This window comes from Aricia agestis, chromosome Z (assembly GCF_905147365.1).
Source record: "Aricia agestis chromosome Z, ilAriAges1.1, whole genome shotgun sequence".
Taxonomy (NCBI): Eukaryota; Metazoa; Arthropoda; class Insecta; order Lepidoptera; family Lycaenidae; genus Aricia; species Aricia agestis.
Genome location: NC_056428.1, coordinates 21,661,887 through 21,684,418, shown reverse-complemented (window position 1 = coordinate 21,684,418; position 22,532 = coordinate 21,661,887). Strand labels below are relative to the sequence as shown.

Here is a 22,532-nt window from a genome sequence, read left to right as displayed (position 1 = left end):
AATATTTACTGTCTCGTGTCTATCTACTTCTTACTGGTTGTCGCAATTAAAATGAGCCCAAACACGAAACCTCTGCTCTAAGTTGGCGAGGAGTTGGATATCCTATTGATTACCAGGTGATACTGCCGCACCTGGTCAACTTTCCATCAATATGTGTATACGTATATTGTATATTCACAAATATCACGAACTAGAATGAAATATAAAACCCATCAAACGAATACAAGTTGCTAACGGCCTTTCATGAACCAGATAAACCCTGATTGTCCAGCACTGAGCAGGCTGATGATGATGAATTATAGCTAAGAACACTCTCGATCATGTCAGGTTTCAAATAAAAAAAAGTAGATAAAAATCGGTCCATTCGTTTGGATGCTACGATGCCACGGACAGATACACACACAGACAAACAGACAGACAGACAGACAGACAGACACGTCAAACTTATAACACCCCTCTTTTTTGTCGAGGGTTAATAAAATACATTCAATTAATGTTAAAATTGCTCATACAAAAACAGTTGTATTATAGCTTTAAATTATTTGTTATATTATAATTTGAATGGGTTATAGTGTGATAGTGTAACCACGTTGTCCTCATAAAAATGACATTATAATGTGAGAAAATTATTTATGCAAGCATTTAATTCTTAACAATATTCAGGATTTGAAAATAAAGAAAATATTATTGTACAAATTAAAAAAGCAAATAATATAAAAATTTATGTTAAGTACTTACTTTACAAAAAAATTTGCGGCAAAAACAATTTATTAATTTTTAAACTTGCTTGGGCATTGGCATTTGATCGTGAAAATTAATTGACTTTGACTAGTCAAACCTTCACATTTTTAAATTAGATGAATAATAACAATAACATAAGAAGAATAGCTAATAAAACCCATTAGAATAATATATTAGAAATAAAAGACTGCATGTATGTGCATTATAAATCTGATATTTATTAATATTGAAATAATATTATTGATATTGGTTTTAGATCGCCAAGAATTGCCTATTTCCGAATTTATTAACATTTAAAATATTAATTTTATTATTTTAGTATTGAATAAAAAACATAAATAATGCTTATGTTATTATAATGCAACATTTATGATAGTGATTCTAGATCATCTAGAAAATAGATTTGCCCATTTCCGTATTTAGATATTAACATTTTAAAATATTATTATTTTTGTTTTAATATTGAAATACAAATAAATAGTTTATTTGTCAGCATTTCCGTATATGAATATTTCTAATGGTTGCAAGTCGGAAGGAAATGAACCGTATAATTTATTTTAATTCCTGCAGTAGAGGTAATGTCTGTGTTTCCTTCTTGTTTGTTTTGCTGAGTTAGTTAGCCTACAATGTAGAGTATGGAATTTTCCGGAAAAATACTTTACATGTTATTATACGTAACCCACCCAAAAACTATTTCATATAATATAGCGAACCTCCATTAAACTAATTTCGTAATCGTAACAAAAAACACAAATCTGGAAGAAACTTGTATAGGCTGTAACAATCTAAAATGATAATACTTTAGGGTGTATTAAATCTATACTAATATTATAATTCTGGAGAGTTTGTTTGTTTGTTGAACAAACAAACTCTTCAGAATTATAATAGAGCGAAGAAACAGATGAAAATGTGGAAAAAAGCGGGGAAAATTATTAATCTTTGAGAGCTTCCGTTGCGTGCGCTGCAAAAACGGACCAAGATACCAAAAAATATGTAAGTATGAAAGAATTATTCCTCTTTAAATGATCTAAAAAAAATTCCGTGATAATACATGCCTATCTTTTAAGATTAACTCACAATAATACTTTTTATCTATACTTACTTATAAAATAACATGTCCTGACTGACTGATTCATCATCGCTGTGTAAAAACCGTTAAAGTTACAGCCACGAAATTTGGTGAATAGGGTTGTTTTATTAAGTACACACCCACAACGGAAGGAATGTTGAAAATTTTACCCCGAAAGGGTTGAAATAGCGGTTGAAAGTTTGAATGAAACTTTATTTTTGTCTACTGATTATAAATTAATGGAAACGCGTTAAAGCTTTTTTGAAAGGGGGTGATATTGCGGATGTAAGCATTTCTTGAGTTAGAAACACGAAACTTTATTTTTGGCCTACTGATTAAAAATAAATGGATACGTACCTATTTAAGCGTTTCTGGAAATTCACCCCCTAGGGGGTGAAATTGGGGTAGAAAGTTTCAATGTAAGTCTGTCATTTCTTGAGTTACAAATATGAAGCTTTATTTTTGGACCTCTTTAGTAAAGGGGTGGAATATGGATTGAAAGTTTGAATGAAATACAGTCATTTCTTGAGTTAGAAACATGAAAGTTTATTGACGTTCATACACACTCTAAAGTCTAGACTCTAGAGTATTATGATTTGCTACGAATAATAAAAACTAGTTTTTATTATTCGTAGATGATTTGTTTTGTTACATTCTGTATGTAAGGCCGCCTTTAAAGTTTCATGAGTTTGCACTTCATTAATGTTTTTGAGTTTGAAGATCATAAAGGCTTACTCTTGACTCCTTCGCCCAGCCCTTAGTCAGATGACTAAGGGCTGAGCGAAGGAGTCAAGAGTAAGCTTAGATAAGCACGACGATCCGGTTACCGCTATAAAATACTCAAATTACATCTCAACATTGTTTGGCAAGTGACATGGTGATGGTTGGCTGCTCGCATTGTGGTTACCAAATCAGTAGGGCATAATATGAACTTTGGTTGCGCAACCCCTATTACTTTTCGTAAGTGGTTGCCGTTATGTCTTAAGGTAAATATTTCATTTAACCGTTTGGTAATAGAAATCTTGTACGTGATTAGTGGTTGCGAAGTTGCATGCACGATATAAGTGCAAAAAATTCGGCCGAAACTGGCTAAAAAGAATTAGTTTAGCCGTGCATCTGTTTGCGATTACTCTTTACTTGATAATTGACTAGCTGATGACGCCCGCAACTCCATTGAATTCGTCTATCGCGCGGAAATCGTACATTTTTCCGGGAAAAAGTATCCAAAGTACTTTTCCGAGACTGAGAGTATTTCAACGACCATGACCATGGTCCTGTCTTTCGATTACATATTCGAAACGGCGGGGAAAAACAAATGTGATTCCCAAAATTTCGTCCTAAAATGTTGTCTTGGCGTTCTTCCAAAATATTTTGTACCTAAACTCTCACTTAAATTTATAGATCTAACCCTATACTAGCTCATCATAACAGCACAGTGATTCATGTTCGAAAAAAACGTATCCTCTTTGTTAATATAAAATATTATTCGCAACAACAAACATATTAATATTTTCCAACGCTGTTCTAACGTCGGTGAACCAGCTAGATCTTCAAGGACTTATCAAGTTTCTTGGACGATAATTCTATTAATTACTCAATTATTACATACATCATACATCTTAGAAAATGTAAGTATCATGAGTATTGAGCACAAACATGATAATAATATGTTGGTATAACTACTCCATTTAAATTTGTTTTATCTATGATGAAGAACCATTTTACATGCGCGTAACAATAATGTTGATTCACCACTATTGTGGCTACAGTCAAACTTTTGTTTTATTTCAAACAATTAAGTTACAATCTATACTAATATTATAATTGGGAAGAGTTTGTTTGGTTGTTTTAACGTGCTAATCTCAGGAACACTGGCCCGATTTGAAAAATTATTTCAGTGTTAGATAGCCCATTTATCGAGGAAGGCTATAGGTAGGCTATATTTTATCACGCTAATACTAATAGGAGCGAAGAAATAGAGGAAAGTATGGAAAAAACGGGGGAAATTATTTGAAAGGGCTTATTTGAACGTACTGGAGCAATTTTTATGTTATTTGGCACACAAGAAGAATAGACCACGTGAAAGGTCTTTTTTTTGCGGAAAAATGTACGGTTTTCGTGACATTCCTAAATCACGCCGGCGAAGCTGCGCGGAACACCTAGTCATGAATAAAAATAAGAGCCAACGACAGACATACTTTAGTCATCTTACAAAAACTTCGAAACAACTGGTTACTGGTCGTTCTTACCTGAGCTATTATATAGGGGTCATATACAGGAAAACTTGCAGCTATTATAAAGTGACCAAAGTCTGGCTATAGTCCTCAGTTATCAAAATTTTAGGCTGTGAGTTGTGACCGCATATAATTATTACTAGCTATTTGACCGAGCTTTGCTCGGTATTCGATAAGACACGAGTAAAATCACATTTTCTAAAAATGATTCTTAGCTAGATCGATTTATCGCCCCCGAAACCCCCTATATACTAAATTTCATAAAAATCGTTGGAGCCGATTCCGAGATTCCAATGATATACTTATATACAAGAATTGCTCGTTTAAAGATAAAAGATTATACTTTCACTTCAATTTGTCACCGTAAAATAATAACTACGATCATTATTTTAATTGTTAAAAAAAAATTCACAGCCGATTAAATAACCTCCTCGTTTTTTGGAAGTCGGTTAAAAACAAAATCGGTCCAGCCGCTCATGTGTTTTAATTATTTATATTTGAAGAAGATTAGGTAAATAGTTCCATTATCCGTTATGATAATAAATAATGAATATGAGGAGACCATGCGTAATACATTCAAAGGAATGTGCCATCAGGAAAAAATTTACACATGTGGCGGATCTATGTTAATTTTCCGCTGGGCTAATTGAACTATTATGGCTGGGCTTGACTTAACCCGACCAAATTATGTAGATCTGCCTTGTATTAATTAACGAGCAATGAGCATTGGAACACATAATTCCACAACTGACTGAATTGAATGTTTTGACCATTAAACCGACGATGTGTAACACCTGTCGACGCAACATTCTGGAAAATTATTTATTCAGTAAAATTATTGAAATTCCTGTGTCGCTAGGATCGACAGCGGTAACCAACCACGAAAACCCTTTGATATGATCTCTAAGCGCAAGGGACATACTAAATCGAGAACGAGCAACGAAATTATACTTCTAATATGCTAAAATATCTCCTTATGAATTTCTCATTTCATTATTAGGGTTCCGTACCCAAAGGTTAAAAACGGGACCAGCTATTACTAAGACTTCAATGTCTGTCCGTCTGTCTGTCTGTCTCCAGGCTGTAACTCAAGAACCGCTATAGTTAGACTTCTGAAATTTTCACAGATTAAAAATGTATTTCTGGTGCCGCTATAACAACAAAAACTAAAACCCAAATATTATTAATATTTCGGGGGGATCCCATACAACAAACGTATTTTTTTTGGTATTTTTTGCTGGATATCAATAATGGCAACAGGTAGGCACTCGAAATTTTCACAAAAGCCTTAAATACATGTGTACTTTAATAATTATTTATAATATTATTTAAATAAAAATTAAAGGGGCTCCCATACAAAAACATGATTTTTGGCCTAGTTTTGCTCTACAACGGTACGGACCCTTCGTGCACGAGTCCGACTCGCACTTGGCCAATTTTTTTACTACCCAGCCCTTAGATATTTTTTACTAGAACGCCCGCAACTCCGTTCCGAAATTTGTTGAACTTGAACTGTAGATTTTTCCGCAACAGAAGCTATGCTATGTCCGTTTCTCAGAGTTTCTCCATATCGGTTCAGCTGTTTAAACGTGAAGAGTTTACACTTTACAGACACCCTTTTACATCTCTTCAGGTAAAGGTGCCTGGTGGTCAGGGTGCCAAATCAATATAAATATCATCTGATATTTATATTGATTTGGCAGCCTCTACGTTCCTGGATATTTGAACCGGATTATAACATCAAATTAATCATAATATCAGGTAATACTTATATCTAATTTGTCTGGATTAATAGTAACCTCGAATTCTAATTTCTTGGTACAAGGCAATGAACCTTTTAAAAATGTCCAAATTATGATAATATGGATAAATAAACACGTAAGTATTAGATTACTTCTCATAAATATTAAAAAGGTTCATATTTCAAGTAATATATTTTACTGGTTTGATAGGTAAATGAAACATGCCTCCATATTCCATAAGTAGGGCCCTGTGGGCTGTGGCATTCTTTATATTAGTGCAAATTTTTATAAAAATCTATCTTATATTTTCGGGTAAATTTTTTGCATACCTGTTGATAGTAAAATACTTAAAAATAAATTCGCAAAGCTTTTTTAATGTGAAGTTACCCATCGTTAAGATTTCAATGTTCAAATTTTAATAAGTACGTCGTATCATTTTAATAAACTATAGAACAGAATAATATTATGTTCTTAATATTTAAGTAACAGTTAAAATTTTAGTTTAAGCGAACTATGAAAAAATAAAGTTCCAAGTTTAATGTATAATAATTAATAAATAATAATTAACAGCTGAACAAAAATAGAACAGACATTTTGAATTTAAAAAAAACATCTGAAAAATATGTGAAGATTCAAAACTGAAAACTATTCTAAACATTATAATTAACGGTAGGTATATAACTCGTAAATGTTTTCACTTAAATATAAAATGAACAAATTAACACTATTTAACAATAATTATTATCAATCAAATAAATATACGTACCAATGAAAAACGGCAAATTAATATAAATTAATAAATACATAAATTTAAAATAAATAAATAAACGATAAAAATTCGCTAGAGCAATGTTTAAAAGGACTCACAGTTTTATTTGAAAGGCTGCTCACAAAAACTTGTAACCTGCCCGACGCACTATCTTCGAATGATAAGCCTAAGCGCGATTCTTCTACGAGTATGTAGTCCTAAACCCACAATAGCATGAAGTTGTTAGTCAATGCTAGCGACATTTCTGAAAAATGTTGCAACTTCAGATGTTCTTTTAATGTGTATCTATACGGGGTGTGACAAAACTGAGCAAATCTAAAGTGACTAAAGTATAACGTAAAGAATTTATGTTAGTACCGTAAGTGATAATTTTTTGGGTATGTATGTGTTCAGTAATTACGTAGAGTTGACTGTGAAAGTAGCAGAGCTAAAAGAATAACTTTTTAAAATTATTTGACATCCCCTGTGGTACAGTTTGTGAGCATGATGGCTCTTGAGTGATCGCGGGTTCAAATCCCGCCGTCCACCGACGAGATTAAAAGAAAATTAATGAAAATTGTAATGGTTATTAAATATATTATGTATCATACATACTAAAAATCTTAAATAATATTATGTGTATGGTATAAAAGTATTAAAATGTATATATCCGTTGTCTTTCGTGTACCCGTAATAAATTTTCTGATGGTATTTACAGGCCAGACAGACATGGTGTGTAGCTGACATTAGGGCATTTCTCATAGAAACATAGAAATCTATACTGTGTACTCTACAGGGTGTTACAAAACTAAGTGATAAATCATAATACTTTAGGGTCTGTATGTGTTCTTTGTAGAGAGTTCACTGTGAAAGTAGTAGCTCTGAAAGACAAAGAAAAAAATTTTGTTTTCACCTATGTATGGCCTATGGGGAAACTCGCGACGCGGGGGAGCTAGCCCATACAAAAGTGAAAAAAAATTTGGTCTTCCAGCGCTGCTACTTTCACAGTGAACTCTCTACATTCTACAAGGAACACATACACAATCTAAAGTATTATCACTTTGTTTTGTTACACCCTCTATAGTAAAAACTGGTTTGTGGTAAATTATGCTTGTTCAAAATCTTCCGCTGTCCGAAGTTTACCGCCGGCGCAAACGGTAAATTTCTAGAGCTTTCCGGAAACGACGCCCCTTCAAGAAAAATATTTAATATAAATCGAACGCACTTGTGACTTCAACGGTGTTGCGGGGGTGTCCGTTGGAATCGCTTTTCACCAGGCGTTCTGTTTTCAAACTAGAAAAAGAGTTTGGTGTTATAAATTTCATGGGTTTGTCACACTGTAAGGGAGGGGAGGGGAGGGGGTCGATGAAGTGTGACACGGTGTGACAAAGAGGGGCGGGGCCCAAGTATTATGACATCACATTTTAAATTTAATAAATTGATAAGGAAACTTAAAATATTGAGGTGGCCGACTTATAAAAGTCCCGGCTCGGAGTTTGTCAAAGAGCTATGGCCAAATACAGCACAGGATAGAGACGTGTGGAAGGAAAGAGGAGAGGCCTTTGCCCTGCAGTGGGACACAAACGGCTAGTAATAATAATAAAATATTGAGGTGGTTATCATTTTTAGATGTAAAATTGCAAATTCGTGATGTCACAATATGGAGGGGTCACAAATGAAATGTGACCACCTGTGATAATGACAAGGTGATTTGGTCTAAAAATCATAAAAATCGTGTGACGTACTTTATGGATGGTCCCTAATTGCAGCTGAGAAAAATAAAACCGCAACAGTGGCCGTTTGTCCTTTTAAAAATAAATTATATCAGCCATGAGCCAGCGCACTTCTAAAGGGCCTGTTTCACCACTCCCTGATAAGTGACGAATAGGTTAATTGGTGAATAGCCTATTCGGCACTTTATCAGATAGTGGTGAAACAGGCCCTTAATATTCATTTGATAAGAGCCATCGCAAGCAGGGCGACTTGTTGCGTTTAGTCGTCGCTCAGACGCGGCGTTGTCGTTTGCAACTAGCGTCTTGTTGTCGCGTCTAGACGCCGAGCTGTCGCTTGCGTCGACGACTAGTCGTTGCGACAGACGCCGCGCCCGTGCAGGAAGCCATCATTAGTAGTAGAGTATTCGAGAGAGACGGCCGTGTTGTTCAACTTGTGAGTGAATATGGATGAGGTTCTAGTTGCACTTGCCTTGGTGCTTAGGCGTAATTCCTCCCAAGCCTGATTTTTCTTCCCTCGGTCACTAAACTCACTATACTCCTTCGAACGTAAGTCCCAAACAGCAGGACGCGCTTCGACGTCCGAAATGAACACATCAACATCGAACGTAACCATTTTGAGATTCTCAACAGACGTGCACCTGACGCCAAGTGTGCGGACTGCGGAGCTTCGAACAAAATATATGAAAATTGTCGGCCGTAGCCTGTCGTTGCGTCTAGCCGTCGAGCTGTCGCTGACGCCTGTTGCCTCGTGTGCGCCTACACCAGAGTCCTACACTAAGCATCGTGAAACCCGAAAGAATTGACAGCTGATGTTGTTTTTCGTCCATCTCTTTGCAGTCAAAGTAGTAGTTGTGTCTATTATGGTCTAGACACGCGGTAGCGTGTCAAGCCAAGTTCCAGCATAATATTATTTCGGAAATGCGCCAAATCGTCCTTTTAGCATTTTATGAATTTGACGATTAAACACTTTCGTGTATCATTTGGGGTTTTAAATAAAAAACAACACATGAAAACTTGAAAACAACAGATATATTGCGTATGTTTCATAAAAAGTCCATAAACAATATTTATTAAAGTTAAGACGTTAACGTCTAAGAATATTATGTAGCCTTCCTAAAACACAGTGTTGAGTTGAAGAAGCAATTCGTAATCTTAGCCTATTTAAGTGTTTATGGATTAAAAACTTACCAAATCGTCTCTATTTCTCTTAGTTCACTGCTTTACTCACCAGCTGGCGCCCTCTTCTATGAGAATAGGCGCGACGTCATCTGTCAACTTCATAGCGTTCGTAAATTTTCCTAGCTAGATCGATTTATCGCCCCCGAAACCCCCTATATACTAAATTTCATGAAAATCGTTGGAGCCGATTCCGAGATTCCAATTATATATATATATATATATATATATATATATATATATACATATATATTGCTCGTTTAAAGATATAAGATTGTGCCAAAAACAGAACGATGTGGATTGAAGATAATATTTGATTAAAAATAAAGGCTCTGGGGAACAGACTGCCTGCAGTGCCTGCTGTGAAGTGCTGTGCTATATACACATATAATATAATCACAGAAAATTTTGAACATCCTATAAAGAGAAGAGATGTATAGTAGTATACAGAAATGTATTGAGATGTAGTGAGATGTATTTAGATGTATCAAAATATAAATGTATATTTTCATATAGCTCTGTATCATAAGATACGAAGATGTAATAATCGGTCAAGTGCGTGTCGGACTCGCGCACGAAGGGTTTCGTACCGTTATAGAGTGCAAATGGGAAAAAATTGTGTTTTTGTATGGGAGCCCCCTTAATTATTATTTTATATATTATTAAATAGTTAAATTAAAATAAATTATTTATTTTATTTTAATTTAACTATTTAATATTAAAGTACATGTGTACTACATATAACAAACATAATTTATTTGGTCTTTTTGGCTCGTAATCCCTAATTGCAACAGGTAGGCACTTGAAAATTTCACAAAATCCTTAGTTATATGTATAATTAAGGATTTTGTGAAATTTTCAAGTGCTTACCTGTTGCCATTAGGGATTACGAGCCAAAAAGACCAAATAAATTATGTTTGTTGTATGGGAGCCCCCTTAAATATTAACTTTATTTTGTTTTTAGTATTTGTTGTTATAGCGGCACCAGAAATACATAATCTGAAAATTTCAGAAGTCCAGCTATAGCGGTTCTTAAGTTACAGCCTGGAGACAGACAGACAGACATCGAAGTCTCAGTAATGGGGTCCCGTTTTTACCCTTTAGGTACGGAACCCTAAAAATGTACATTATAGCTGTTGTGTGTGGTCTCTTGACGATTTCTATAGAAAGATTTATCGAGATGTATCGAAATGTATCGTACTACACTTGCGTGCAAAAAAACCGACCCACCCCGCGCATTTCTGTTCAAGTCGCTATATCTTAAAAAGTTATAGTTATTTATTATTTCTTTTTATTAATAATGCGAGTTAATATGATAGGGAATGTGTACGTTTACTCTACATTTTCTAAAACCAACATGCTTGACTACTAACGACACAAATCACTAAGCACCCCCATCACTCAGTTTTTTAATCGTTAATTGAACAAATCTGTATGAAAAATCGGTCAAATCTTATTGTTTTTGTTTTGTCTTGATTTTTATTGATTTATTGTTTATTTAACTTCATTTTAAACGTAATTTCTTTGTGGCAAAATGGATATTACTCCGAATAAAGCCTCTCAAGCAGGGGCTTTGCTAAGAGCTGAATTTAGACAACGAGTTGTAGCTAGAAGTCTTAATTTAAGTCGAACTTCGGTTACAAGAGTATACCGAAGTATTCTAGAGACTCTAAACTTTACCATGCGACCATGTTCAGGGAGACATTGGGCTACATTTGAACGTGATGACCGTTTTAAGGTGTCAACGTCCTTGCGGAATCGACATCTCATTTCAGTTCAAGTGCAACGACGGCCAAGGGAAGTCCGATGAGTTATAGTAATTGAGTAGACTGTACGACGAAGACTTGCAGGCAGCTGTTTGACTTCACAAAAACTCGCTAACGGTCCAAAATTAGCCCCAGCACACAGTCAAGCGCAGCTTAGTTTCGCACGTTCTCATGTTGATTTTTCATTGGAGCAACGGCGGGTCGTGCTCTTTTCTGATGAAAGCTAAATCAGTCTTTATGGTAACGATGGTCGCATAAAAGCATACCGTAGATAAGGAGAATGATTTGCGCAGGCGTGCATTGACGAAAGGCTACCATTTGATAGGTGTTCGGGGACTGTATGGGGCGAGATTTCTTTTGATGCATAAACCAATCTTGAGTTCGTAACCGGGCCGCGCCTTGGCACTTTGAGAACCTATCGCTACATTCAGGGCGTACTGGGACAACTTACGGTGCCATGTGCTGGTTTTGTTGACGAAGGTTTCATATTGATGTAGAACAATGCTCGACCGCACGTTGCTGCGAAAGTTCGTCAATATTTCTCCGACGTCGAAATTTCGGGTTTGGACTGGCCAGCAAGGAGTCCTAACCTTAATCCTATTGAGCACCCATGGGGAGAACTCAAAAGGAGGGTCAGGGCCCGGACTCTTGCCGCAGATACCCTTCAGGACCACCGGGTGGCTGTACAAGAAGATCGGCATAGTATCGCTCAGGAGTTCATCATAACTTTGATAAGGTCAAGGAAAACCCGGATGGAAACCTAAATTAGGGTAATGGGTGGCACTACGAGCTATTGAAATCAATTTGTTAGTGTTTTTTACAAGAAAGATGTCATTAATCGGCTACTGAAATGTTATGCCAAACTGACCGGTTTTTGTTTTAAGGCTGTAGAATTAGTAAACAATTTACAGTTACAATAACTATAGCATTAATTAAATCCTTAATGTACTACCTTTAAAACGATACCAACATTTATTTAATACTAATTATATTTCTTGAGTTATTACCGTTTGAATCATAAGGAGAGAGGTGGGTCGATTTTTTTGCACGCAAGTGTATAATATAGATCTTTACATTACCTGCTCTGTCTGTGACAGCCTTTACTCTCAGAAGCGTAGAGTGCTTTGGTGAGGCCCCGTATAGGCAATTTTTGAAGGCAATTTATGTATACACAACAATGTTATGCGATTATTAATTATATTAATAATCGCATAACATTGTCATTTGTGAATGTAAAAAATAATATTAGGAAAGTTTTTAATAATTTTCGCAATACACACCACGGCCCCGGGGCCCGTATAAGTGATAAGGCAGATACGGCGGTAGCTACGCCCCTTGTAGCTCTCCTGTGTTGTATATAAAGTGTTTAACAAAAATAAGTGATAATACTTTAGGGTGTGTACGTGTTCCTTGTAGTGAGTTCACTGGGAAAGTAGCAGCGCTGAACGACGAATTTTTTTTTTTCACTTTTGTATGGGCAAGGGCCCGAGCGTCACGAGTTTCCCCATACAAAAGTGAAAAAAAATGGTCTTTCACTGCACAGATAAAGTACTGAGTAATTTAATACCGTAGAATAGATATAACAATAAAAAAAAATCAAAACTTAAATGTAAGATGATACCACCTCTTATAGAAAGACTTTTAAGCAAGCGTCAGCGCGATGTAGAAGACGCACGGTGCCATCTATTATGAATTTTTGGAACTAACTTAATTTGAACAAATTTACGCATTTTCACCCCCTTACAACCCTTTTTTCCAGTAAAAAAGTAGCCTATGTCCTTTCTCAGGCTTTAGACTATCTGTATACAAAATTTCATTACAATCGGTTCGGTAGTTTTGGCGTTTGGCGTGAAAGCGAGACTGACAAACAGACAGACAGACAGAGATACTTTCGCATTTATAATATTAGTATAATGTGCACACTGCACAGCTGTTTTTGGGTATTTTGATTAATTAAGGGCCGCGCTACACCGGAATGGCAGCAGCGAGGCGAGCCCTTTCAGCGCTGCCATTCCGGTGTAGCGCGGCCCTAAGAGGGGTACCACTTACCAGGGTTTTAAAAAGTTTTAAATTTGACACAAATTTTGTTGACACCGCGCGCTATAAACTAAAGTCCACGCGGACGAAGTCGCGGGCAACAGCTAGTTATGAATAAAAACAATATAATATAATAAAGTAGGTATGATTAGTTCTGTTACAATAATGAAGTAAAAATTAAAACGCCATCTGTTTTCATATATTAGAATTAAAATGTTGATTGCATTGATATGTTTTCTGGAAGGAATATAGGCCAACACGGTACACTAGAACTCCTTTATTTTAGAGCGCCTTCTGTTGTCAACTTGTCAGATATATTAGAAATGCAGTAGGAGTTCTATAAGATAAGATAGATTGATTATTATTATACCAAGTGATAATATTATTAAACATAATATTCTAACGTATTAAAAACTATAAATAAAAACATAAATAACTAATAAGTATGATTAGTTCTATGTTACAATGAAGTAAAAAATAAAACGCCATCTGTTGAATCGTATTAGAACTAAAATGTTCATTGCATCGATATATTTCTGGATTTTTTATAATATTATACATAAAATATATTCAAGATTTTTGAAATATTATTTTAATACACATCCAAGACCCAGGAACATTGAAAACTTTTTGTTCCGCCTGCGGGACTCGAACCCAGGACCCCCGGGATGAGCGCTGGCCACGCGCAATGCGCATTAATTTTCATCGATATTTTCATGGAAATAAGATATTTTCCCACATTAAAATGTAGCCTATGTCCTTTCTCAGACTCTAGAATAACTGTGTACAAAATTTCATTGCAATCGGTTCAGTAGTTTTGGCGTGAAAGCGAGACAGACAGACAGACAGACAGACAGACAGACAGACAGACAGACAGACAGACAGAGATACTTTCGCATTTATAATATTAGTATGGATAGCGAAGACTAACGGCCGTTCCCAATATTCAATCTATCTCTGGTTTGACATACAACCAATCGCAGCTAACATTGAATTGACATAAAATATATGTCTCTAATGTCTAATGTGAGCTATTCCTATCTCTAGTAGGGCTAAACCAGAGATAGATCAAATATTGGGAACGGCCGTAAGTTGTTTTGTAGTTCATCTCATAAGTCTTTGTTTGTTACAAGTCAAAGTCGTAAGGCGAGGCGCAGATATGTCGTATTCTACGTTATAACTGAAGTGAGCTTTGAACAAGAATTTCAAGTTATAATAATTTAAATTTTTTAAGCAAATGCACAAAGTTTATATTTACAATAACACTATACGTTCACTTATTGCATAATATATATAAATATTTGAATTTTAATATTTTTAAATGTATTTTTTTTATCTAGGCAATAAGGTATTTGTACGCGAATTTACTTTTATTGGTACCGCTTCATTTTGCGTTCCATTTTCTTCCTCTTCTTCTCGTCTTGTTCTGTGTCCTCCGGTGCTTCCTGGAAGAACCAGGGGCCAAGGATATTGGTCCATAGCAACCAGAAGGCCCTTATTGGTAGGAGAAGAAGTAGCAACCAGAAGTAGTTCGATATTAGCGCCAGAACATGAGTTATAGACGACAGTATTACTATGTCTTTGACGTGCCTGTAACAAACAAATTAATTTATAAATGCAAGGTGGTAGGCAAGATTAGTACCGACATTCAGGAAACATTTGAAAAAAAATATTCTGAATAAAAATGTTTGAGTTTGAGTTTCAGTTTCGAGTGGCTTTATCATCGGAAGAACCTAAGGAATCCCGAGTAACCGTGCATTTTATTGCCCCTAAGGGACCATAATATAGCTTTTAGGGTTCCGTACCCAAAGGGTAAAAACGGGACCCTATTACTGAGTCTTCGATGTCTGTCCGTCTGTCTCCAAGCTGTAACTTAAGAACGGGTATAGCTAGACATCTGAAATTTTCACAGATTATGTATATCTGTTGCCGCTATAACAACAAATACTAAAAACAAAATAATATTAATATTTAAGGGGGGCTCCCATACAACAAACGTGATTATTTTGGCCTTTTTTTCTCTATATCAATAATGGCAACAGGTATTGGTTGTGCACTTAATTTTGTTATAATTTAATATATTGTATTTCCTTAATTTCCTTAATAATTAAATAATAAGTTCTCAAATTACACTCTGGATTTGTGTTGTGTTTGATTTCCACTGTTAGGATGTAGCTCAGTTTGGGAGTTTCTGTTCATCAACCGTTGGATGAACCTTTAACATAATATGGCAATTCACCACTGTCGGAAGAAGACGAAGAATACATATCTTTGACACTTGACAGATGACAAGTGTTTGCTGGGCCCTTTTTGCCGCGGACCGGGCTTGATGGCATACGAGAAAATTTTGTTCTGATAATTTTTCCTTGAAAAGGCTTAATCCAGCTGGAATTTCAAATTTCTTTCCCTTTTGGTTTTTCAATATAATCGCTGTGAACTTTTTGTGTGGTCGGCCGACCAAAGTGCATCAAAATTCAAGAGTACTTCAGCTACGCTCCGGAGCGGACCACGTGCTTGAGAAGACAAGCATCCTGCCCCTACAAGATCCAACGGGCTTGCTGCTACTGCAATTGCCTGAGGAGCACCCCTGCTGACTATGGAACGGGTGAGTCGGGCATGATACGGGTTCGGAGTGTATTCTTTTTTGAGAACTTTTACTATCCCGCAGGCAATCCTAGGCCTAATTTTGCTCTATAATGGAATGGAACCCTTCGTGCGCGAGTCCGATTCGTACTTGGCCGATTATTTCAAAATTGGTCCGGTAAATCATGAGCTTAGGGAGTTAGCGCGGCGAAGATTGCAGTATACACTTGCAGTACACGCAAAAACTACTGAGACATTTTGCTGTTTGTATCCGGGCTGGAATAAAATGTATTCATGTTATAAAATAGCAGAATCAGATTACAGAGTGCCTGTCATTTGTCATTTTCTATACAAAGCCGCGATTGACAACATCTGTCACCTTATTGTCAATCGCGGTTTATATAGAAAATGACAAGTTTTTGACAGGGAGTCAATGACCGCTACCGCCCAGTTACGCCGAGTGAACCTTAGTAACTTTGACCATCCGTAACTATTAAACTATTTATCAAAATTTCATGTAATTTGGAGATTAAGCTAGTCTTAATACTTGCTCCTAGTGACCGAAATTCTAAATCCCTAGCTTTATTAACATCGAAGATAAAGGGGGTGTGAAATAGCCGCGAACCGCTTCGAGAAAAGTATAGTACGGCGGCACGGGCTTTTGCTAAAAAGCTTGGCTGGGGAACTGCCGTGCCCACAGATAATACATATTGTGTATGTATCATTTAAACGGAGCTCACTGCAAAAGTAGCAGCGCTGAAACAAAAACTTAAAATGATAGTATGGTTATACTCACTCTCCCATGCCACCTTCCATGTTCAGATCCAGTCCAGGGTCCACCAGCTGGTTGCTGTCGGTATACTTAGGCCGGCTGATGTATACCATCATCTGGTAGCACCCCAGATATATGATCACCACGAACACATCGAGGAACTGGAAAATAAAGTTTTAACTAATTTATTTTTTATTACTTATATTTTATTTATAGGGCCTTTATAAAAAATAAATGTCAGTCCTGTTAGTTAAACAATATGCATATTAAAACAAACATAAACAAAGTTAGTTCCTACTAATTATCTGAAGACTCACAAGTCACAGCCATGAACAATGGGCATTGTCCAAAAAAAATCACATGTACTTTTTATTTTTTTTTTCGTAAAAATAGGGTATTTTAAGAATATAAATTAAATAATTTTGAAATTCATTGGCTAGTTTTTTCTCAATAAATTTTTAAAGTTTCGCTCTGACGTCATCATCGGCGGCCAATAATTGACCTCTGCAGTATGTTATTTCCTTTCAATCTTATTTATAATGGCTGGTTCGTCAAATGCAAGTTCTCATTATGTGAAAGCTGATACGAGAAGCTTACCAAAAGTTCGAAACGTAATTTTGGTCGAATTTATTGCTAATTTAACGCCATTGAAGGTCAAACAAAGGTTAAACATATTTGTTCAAAAATATAAGTAACTAATGGGTATTTTTTTCGTTTATATACAGAAAAACGATCACTGACCTTATTCCTCGAAATGTTTTTGTAATGAGCAAAATAAAAAAAAATGGACAATCCCCATTGTTTTGCAGCGTCAAAAAATAGAAAGTTTCTTAACATTGTTATGGCAGAATGTTAGAACTATGAGTAAGACCTTAATAACAACAACATTCTGGCAATAAAGACATTTGATTAGAATAACAATATCTACTGTACTCATTTTATAAATGGTAGAATGTGTCTCTCTGTTACCTCTTTACGCTTAAGAGGAGTCCACACCGCCCTTTTTTCCATACAAACGTTGGCCCCTGTTTCCTCCCTGGGTAATGCTAGTAGAGTTATAATTTTTTCCTGAATATCTACGGCCACTAATACAATGTCCCTATGTTTTCTTTTTTTTTCATAATTCAATTATTAAAAAAGATATGAACGTTCAAAAACCCCAAAAAGTGCGCAGATTTTCCGCTGTGTCCAAACATCCAGAAAACAGATTTGGCTAGATTATACAAAAAAAAAACATTGGAACACAGCTCAAGCCTTCCTTTAATCTTTCATGAAAAAAGTACTTAAATCGGTTAAGTTTTGGAGAAGGAATCAGGGGACAACGAATCGTTGATTTTCTACAGTTGTCTCTATCGCGTTCTGAGGTATAGGCTTGAGGTAAGGGAGACAGCTATAGATATTACACGTACTTTTTTTTCATTTCTCTAGCCCCTGGTGTATCCTCTTAAACGGCTGAACCGACTTCGTATGGAGATACTTTGAGAAACAGGAAGGGACTTATGAGGAGTGTTTTTTTTTTTAATGTACGATTTTCGCACCATAAACGAAATTTGGCGCAGCAGAGTTACCGGCATAGACTTACGGCCATTCCCAATATTTGATCTATCTCTGGTTTTGCCCTACTGGAGATAGGAATAGGTCACAATTGACATAAAATATATGTCTCTAATGTCTAATGTGAGCTATTCCTATCTCTAGTAGGGCAAAACCAGAGATAGATCAAATATTGGGAATGGCCGTTAATATATATGGTTACCGACGTCATTTAGTTTACAATAAAAATTAATTAAATATTTTATTTCTGAATAAAGAAACACATATTATTTTCAAATTGTCATTCATGTTGCCTACCACCAATAATTTAAAAATGTGAAAAAAGGGTAAGTTACAAAATTTTATACTCATGACGTGTTTGACCATTATATCAAATAGTAAATGTAACAATCTCATAACTGACTAATATTTTGTGAAACTTGAACAATGGCTATTGTTTTGAAGAAAACATTTCGAGTGTCTAAATTCTTTACTCACATATTTTTCAATTGCAGAAGAACTGGTATATCAAATTTTATTAGAATTAATATTAGGATCTTATCACACCGATTTGTGGATGAGATGCCCGGCAAAACATTCAATAATTGATATTTGGATGGAATAGGACAAAGGCTACTTTGTAATGCAGCGAAGGGGTCTGAGTAATGCTGGCGTCATTTTTGAAGTTCGTGGCCACTCACCAGACCGACATATTAATATTATGAAAGAACATAATATCAAGGGGAATAAACTTTATTATGAAGGGCAGACATAATATAGCTAAACTAAAATATACCTATTCAATCTTATCACGAATGCTACGGAAATATTAAAAAAACCGGCCAAGTGCGAGTTGGATTCACCCATGAAGGGTTCCGCAGCAGCAATAAGGTTTATGTTTATGAAATTAAGAGGTTTTCATATTTCAGTTGATTTAATGAAAGTTAAATTAAGGTTTACTTTACCATATTTTATGACGTATAAAAAAAAACTACTGGCTAGATCTCGTTCGAACCAATTTGCGTTTGTAGTTTTTGTAGTAATGTATATCATATATTTTTCTAGACTTATCATGCCCCTACTTTAGAAGTTAGAGAGGGGGGGGACACACATTTTACCAATTTAGAAGAGTCTCTCTATTAATATAATTTAGAAGAGAGAGAGAGTTAGAAAAAAAATGATATTAGAAACCTCAATATGATTTTGAAGACCTATCCATAGATACCCCACACGCATAGGTTAGATGATTTTTTTTTTGTTTTAGTTGTATCTATGGGGACCCCTAAAAATTTTAATATTTTTTTCCGTTTTTGTATGAAAATCTTAAAATCTACTTACCAAGTTTCAATAGTATAGCTCTTATAGTTTCGGAGAAAAGTGGCTGTGACATACGAACGAACAGACAGACAGACAGACAGACATGACGAATCTATAAGGTTCCGTTTTTTGCCATTTGGCTACGGAACCCAAACGGAACCCTAAAAAAAGGCATTATTAGCCTAAAGTCTTCCTCGATAAATGGACTATCTAACACAACAAGATTTTTTTAATCGAACCTGTAGTTCCTGAGATAAGCGAATTCAAAAAGAAAAGTTAGCTTTATAATAATAGTAATGGATAAAAGTACATTCATTCCATTTATTATATTTATTTTAGTTACTTTTAAATATTTGGGAGTGCCATGCTTCGGCACAAATGGGCCGGCTTGACCGGAGAAATACCACAGGCTCACAGAAAACCGGCGTGAAACAGCACTTGCGCTGGGTTTCGCCGAGTGAGTGTGTTTACTGGAGAACCAATCTCCATTTCAACTGCGGCATTTCTAGTGGGTTACCCTAGAAATGCTGCAGTTGGAAACCAATTTGTTACCCCAGGAGGGTAGCAATTACTGCGTTGGAGAATCCTTCCCTGGACGTCCATGCTCCAAATTGTATATTGCAAAGGCCTTTGATCGGGTTTGGGACAAAGTGCTGCTAATAATAGTGATCTGTCGGCTGGATTTGACATGACGCCACCAAATTACATAGGTCCCCCATCTGCCTTTCATCCTTTCCAGTTTTCACTTTCCACAAGTTCAGTACTTCTCTAATAGTACATTATAAATATCCAGTCAAAGGAACTTGCCATTCAAGTGTGTCATATTATGTGCCATATGGACGCCTCCGTGGTCTAGTGGTATAGAGCGCGGCTCTTGACTCGGAGGTCGTGGGTTCGATTCCCGCGTTGGAAACATGTTATTTCCAAGTTTGGTTAGGACAATGCAGGCTGATCACCTGATTGTCTGACAAGTAAGATGATCCATGCGTCGGATGGGCATGTAAAAAGTCGGTCCTGCGCCTGATCTCTCGCCAGTCGTGTCGGTCGTCCGTCCCACTGGGTTATGAGAGTAAAGGAATAGAGAGTGCTCTTGTGTACTGCGCACACACTTGGGCACTATAAAAATTACTCCTGCGTAGCTGGCCTGGTTTCAATGAAACCGGCCACCGTCACCGAAACCGGTGTGGGAGCTATTATTATTATTATTATTATTGTTATTATTATGTGCCATTCAGAATCAAATTAATATAAAAAATACATAAACGCTTCTAGAAAAGTTTTTCTAATTTTTTAAATTACTTTTTGCAGAATGGATAATATAAGATACTTACTATTACACCATAAGACAGACTCTCAGCAAACAGTGTGAAGGCTAGTAGATTGTATGTCAGCCCGGCTGCGATAGCCATGTTGCGGTAAAATGACACTGTCGCTGTGTTCTCCATCAATATTTGCTTTGCACCCTTTGTAGGGGTTTTTCCCTTTTGCTGTAATATAATACAAGATTGTTAATCCCATTTATAATTGAAATAATCGGCTAAGTGCGAGTCAGACTCGCGTACGAAGGGTTCCGTACTGTTATAGAGGAAAAATAGGCGAAAAACTGTGTTTTTGTATGGGAGCTCCCCTAAATTTTTTATTTTATTTTAATATTATTCGTAAATATTGAAGCAGACATATAATTAAATTAAGGCTTTGTGAAAATATCAAGCGCCTACCCGTTGCCATTATTGATATCGAGCAAAAAAGGCCAAGAAAATCATGTTTGTTGTATGGGAGCCCCCTTTAAATATTTAATTTATTTTTAGTATTTGTTTTTATAGCGGCAACAGATATAAACAATCTGTGAAAAATTCAGAACTCTAGCTATAGCGGTTCTTGAGATACAGCCTGGACATAGACAGACGGACAGACAGATGGACAGAGAGACGGACAGACAGACATCTAAGTCTCATGAATAGGGTCCGGTTTTCACCCTTTGGGTACGGAACCCTAAAAACATATGTAGATATTACCAGAATATGGTACGAAAACATTGACAACATGTTTAAGTGCAGATCATGAGCCTAATGCTAAGTACTCACATATGGTTTTACTCAATCGAGCAATAACGTCGAGCAAAACCTGCATTTCAGGATTTCGTCCACACATTCAGCATTGCCTGATAGTTATATTCTAAATTGATATATTTAATTCCATCAAGCCGGCTTGATGCGAGCCTTCGAGCTGTCAGTTTTGCGGTCCACACAGTAATTATTACTCGATTTGGAGTAAAACTATCAAGCAAAACCACATGTGAGTATTTATCATAAGAATAAAGTCTAGGTCCATAATGCAAATACAATAATCTCCAGCATATAGCATACAATTATTGGCTCGAAAAAAGATAAATAGCAATTTTTTACACTATCACATGTGTGTTTTACAATAATGCAGGCAATGTCTACCTATACAATATAGTTTTTAACAAGCATTGTTTTCATGTCATCTAAGTAACGGTAATCATAATAAAAGAGAGTAATTATTTAAAGTATAATAAGTACGTTTTATGTAAATCGAATGAGCATAATATTACCAATATTCAAAGCTCGTCATCGAAACGACACCTAACCTAAAATTAAAACTGTTTATACAAATAAGTCAGGAGTTGAGTAACTACATATAAGACTTTTAGGATAACAAAGAAAGTGCTTACTTACTGGAGGCATATTTCTTGGAAATAATTTTTAAAATTGCAGCTTTTTATACTATTCTAGGAATTGATTGAAAATACGTATTGTTATGACGTATAAATGTAATTTAAAAGGCACAAAGTACTTGATATTTAATTATATTTTAAAAATTATGCAATAGATTATAATTAATAATACAGGAATTTATTAAAATTTTAAAAAATTTACAAATCATTTTACTTCTTCACTTCATCATTCATGTATGGTCTACGTGATAGGTACCGTGAATCGTGATACGTCACAACAAAACGTCAAATTTCAAAACAATAAAAGCTCCCCCACACAGGCGCGTTACGGTCAATAATATCGCATACGTTATTGCGATATCTGTTTTCACTTTTCAGTACAT

The 22,532-nt window shown here is 35.7% G+C and overlaps 2 protein-coding genes across 2 annotated transcripts in view; both read right to left on the bottom strand.

The window, feature by feature from the left end:
• LOC121738612 (retinaldehyde-binding protein 1) overlaps positions 1 to 6,707 on the bottom strand; it is a 52,509-nt gene extending 45,802 nt beyond the window's left edge. The window contains exon 1 of the mRNA XM_042130784.1: positions 6,654 to 6,707. The gene's annotated coding sequence lies outside the window, so the exon portion shown is untranslated. The remainder of the gene's footprint in view (positions 1 to 6,653) is intronic.
• A 7,820-nt stretch (positions 6,708 to 14,527) lies between these two features.
• On the bottom strand, positions 14,528 to 22,287 carry LOC121738615 (transmembrane protein 208). Its single transcript, XM_042130787.1, has 4 exons — positions 22,151 to 22,287; positions 20,783 to 20,938; positions 16,626 to 16,762; positions 14,528 to 14,836 (listed from the first exon to the last, which is right to left on the bottom strand). Exons 1-4 carry the CDS (start codon positions 22,157 to 22,159, stop codon positions 14,617 to 14,619), a joined length of 522 nt encoding a protein of 173 aa, XP_041986721.1. The 5' UTR covers positions 22,160 to 22,287; the 3' UTR covers positions 14,528 to 14,616.
• Between the last annotated feature and the right edge of the window lie 245 nt (positions 22,288 to 22,532).